Source organism: Asparagus officinalis, unplaced genomic scaffold (genome assembly GCF_001876935.1).
Source record: "Asparagus officinalis unplaced genomic scaffold, Aspof.V1 AsparagusV1_Un3856, whole genome shotgun sequence".
In the NCBI taxonomy this organism is placed as follows: Eukaryota; Viridiplantae; Streptophyta; class Magnoliopsida; order Asparagales; family Asparagaceae; genus Asparagus; species Asparagus officinalis.
The window spans coordinates 1-1375 of NW_017976115.1; the positions used below are offsets into that span (position 1 = coordinate 1).

At 37.1% G+C, this 1375-nt stretch overlaps 1 protein-coding gene across 1 annotated transcript; it reads right to left on the bottom strand.

Annotated features, from left to right (window-relative positions):
- Positions 1-62: 62 nt before the first annotated feature.
- LOC109828697 (protein FAR1-RELATED SEQUENCE 5-like) lies at positions 63-1300 on the bottom strand (the record flags this gene model as incomplete). Its single annotated transcript, XM_020395637.1, has 4 exons — positions 1217-1300; positions 578-1138; positions 174-396; positions 63-122 (listed from the first exon to the last, which is right to left on the bottom strand). Coding segments are annotated over exons 1-4 (928 nt in total), but the record flags the coding sequence as incomplete, so codon positions are not given.
- Between the last annotated feature and the right edge of the window lie 75 nt (positions 1301-1375).

Consider the following 1375-nt stretch of genomic DNA (forward strand, 5'->3'; position numbering starts at 1 on the left):
GTTGGTTTGTCGGTTCGTGCCGAGCTGAGCTAAGGGACCTATAAGCAATTTTATATGCCTACAACTGTGCTTCAACTCCTTCAACTTCCCTTCCAAGTAGTCAAGTCTCTCACCATCTAGACCTGCCAAACTCACACAGGATTGGAAATCATACCATATGTCATTCAACTTACGATTTGTAACTTCAATTGCATTGCACTGTTCTGATATTTCCTTGAACTGTAATGAATGCCTCATCTCAGAACCTTTTGTCCATCGGTTCACAATAAGATGTCTTGGTATTTTTGTTACATCAGCTTGGTTCAGTGCAAAAAAACCATGTCTACATACTATACCCATTTTCTCAAACAGCCTACACGTACATTGCACGTCATTGTTCAAATAAGAGTGTTTCACCTAAAATTCAAAAAGCAATGTATATTAACACGGAATAAAAAAAGAAAATGACAAGCCCATTAAATGGTCAATGAATCGCGATTCAGTGTTGTGAATCGAGATTCACATCACTGAATCGCGATTCAGTGCATTGAAAACAGATTCAATTTCTATTGTTTCAATATCCATTATTAAGTTTTACCTCAAATATTTTTCCATGTCTCTTTTTGTCCTTTATGGAAAAAATCTTCACGCCATCTTCTTCTGATATACTGTTGATACTCATATCATAATAGGATGATATTATCTCACTCTGTACCTCATAAAACATTGTTCGAGTGTACAACTCTGCTGCATCCCTCTCCAATAACAATGGAGTGTCCATTCTTGGCATCGACTTCGTTCCTTCATAGTTTAATCTTGCGTTTGTATGCCTTTGCTTCTCCATAGCACTCTCGTATCGGAGATAAAATTCCGTTAATGTGTCAGATCTACGGTTGAATTTGTCAAAGAAACTGTTCTCACTCTCTGATATTGATGTAGTCCGCAATAAACCGGCCATTGGATCATCAGCATAATAGGCTGGAATCCATGACTCCCGAATGTTATACAGTTCACACAACCATTCATTACTTTCAAGCTTATATTCTTTCATAACATCTTTCCAACCGACTTCAAATGTTGCTGGATCTATATCTATACTCCAAATCAGTGCATTGATCTTCCTCTTGAAATCATCCATCTTCGAAATGCATTTTGCCAACTAGAAGATAAATATATAACGAAAGATTCAGTATTTATCTAATGAGGATTCATTATATTTATATGTGCGATTCATTACCTTTTGGTTAAATTTCTTCATGATGTGCCACATGCACAAACAGTGATGTGCTTCTGTAAAGACGGTTGGTATAGCTTGCTTCATGGCAGCGCACTGATCTGTAACAATACACTTTGGCTCGCGAATCATGCATTTCATGAATACCTCAAAAATCCAGAC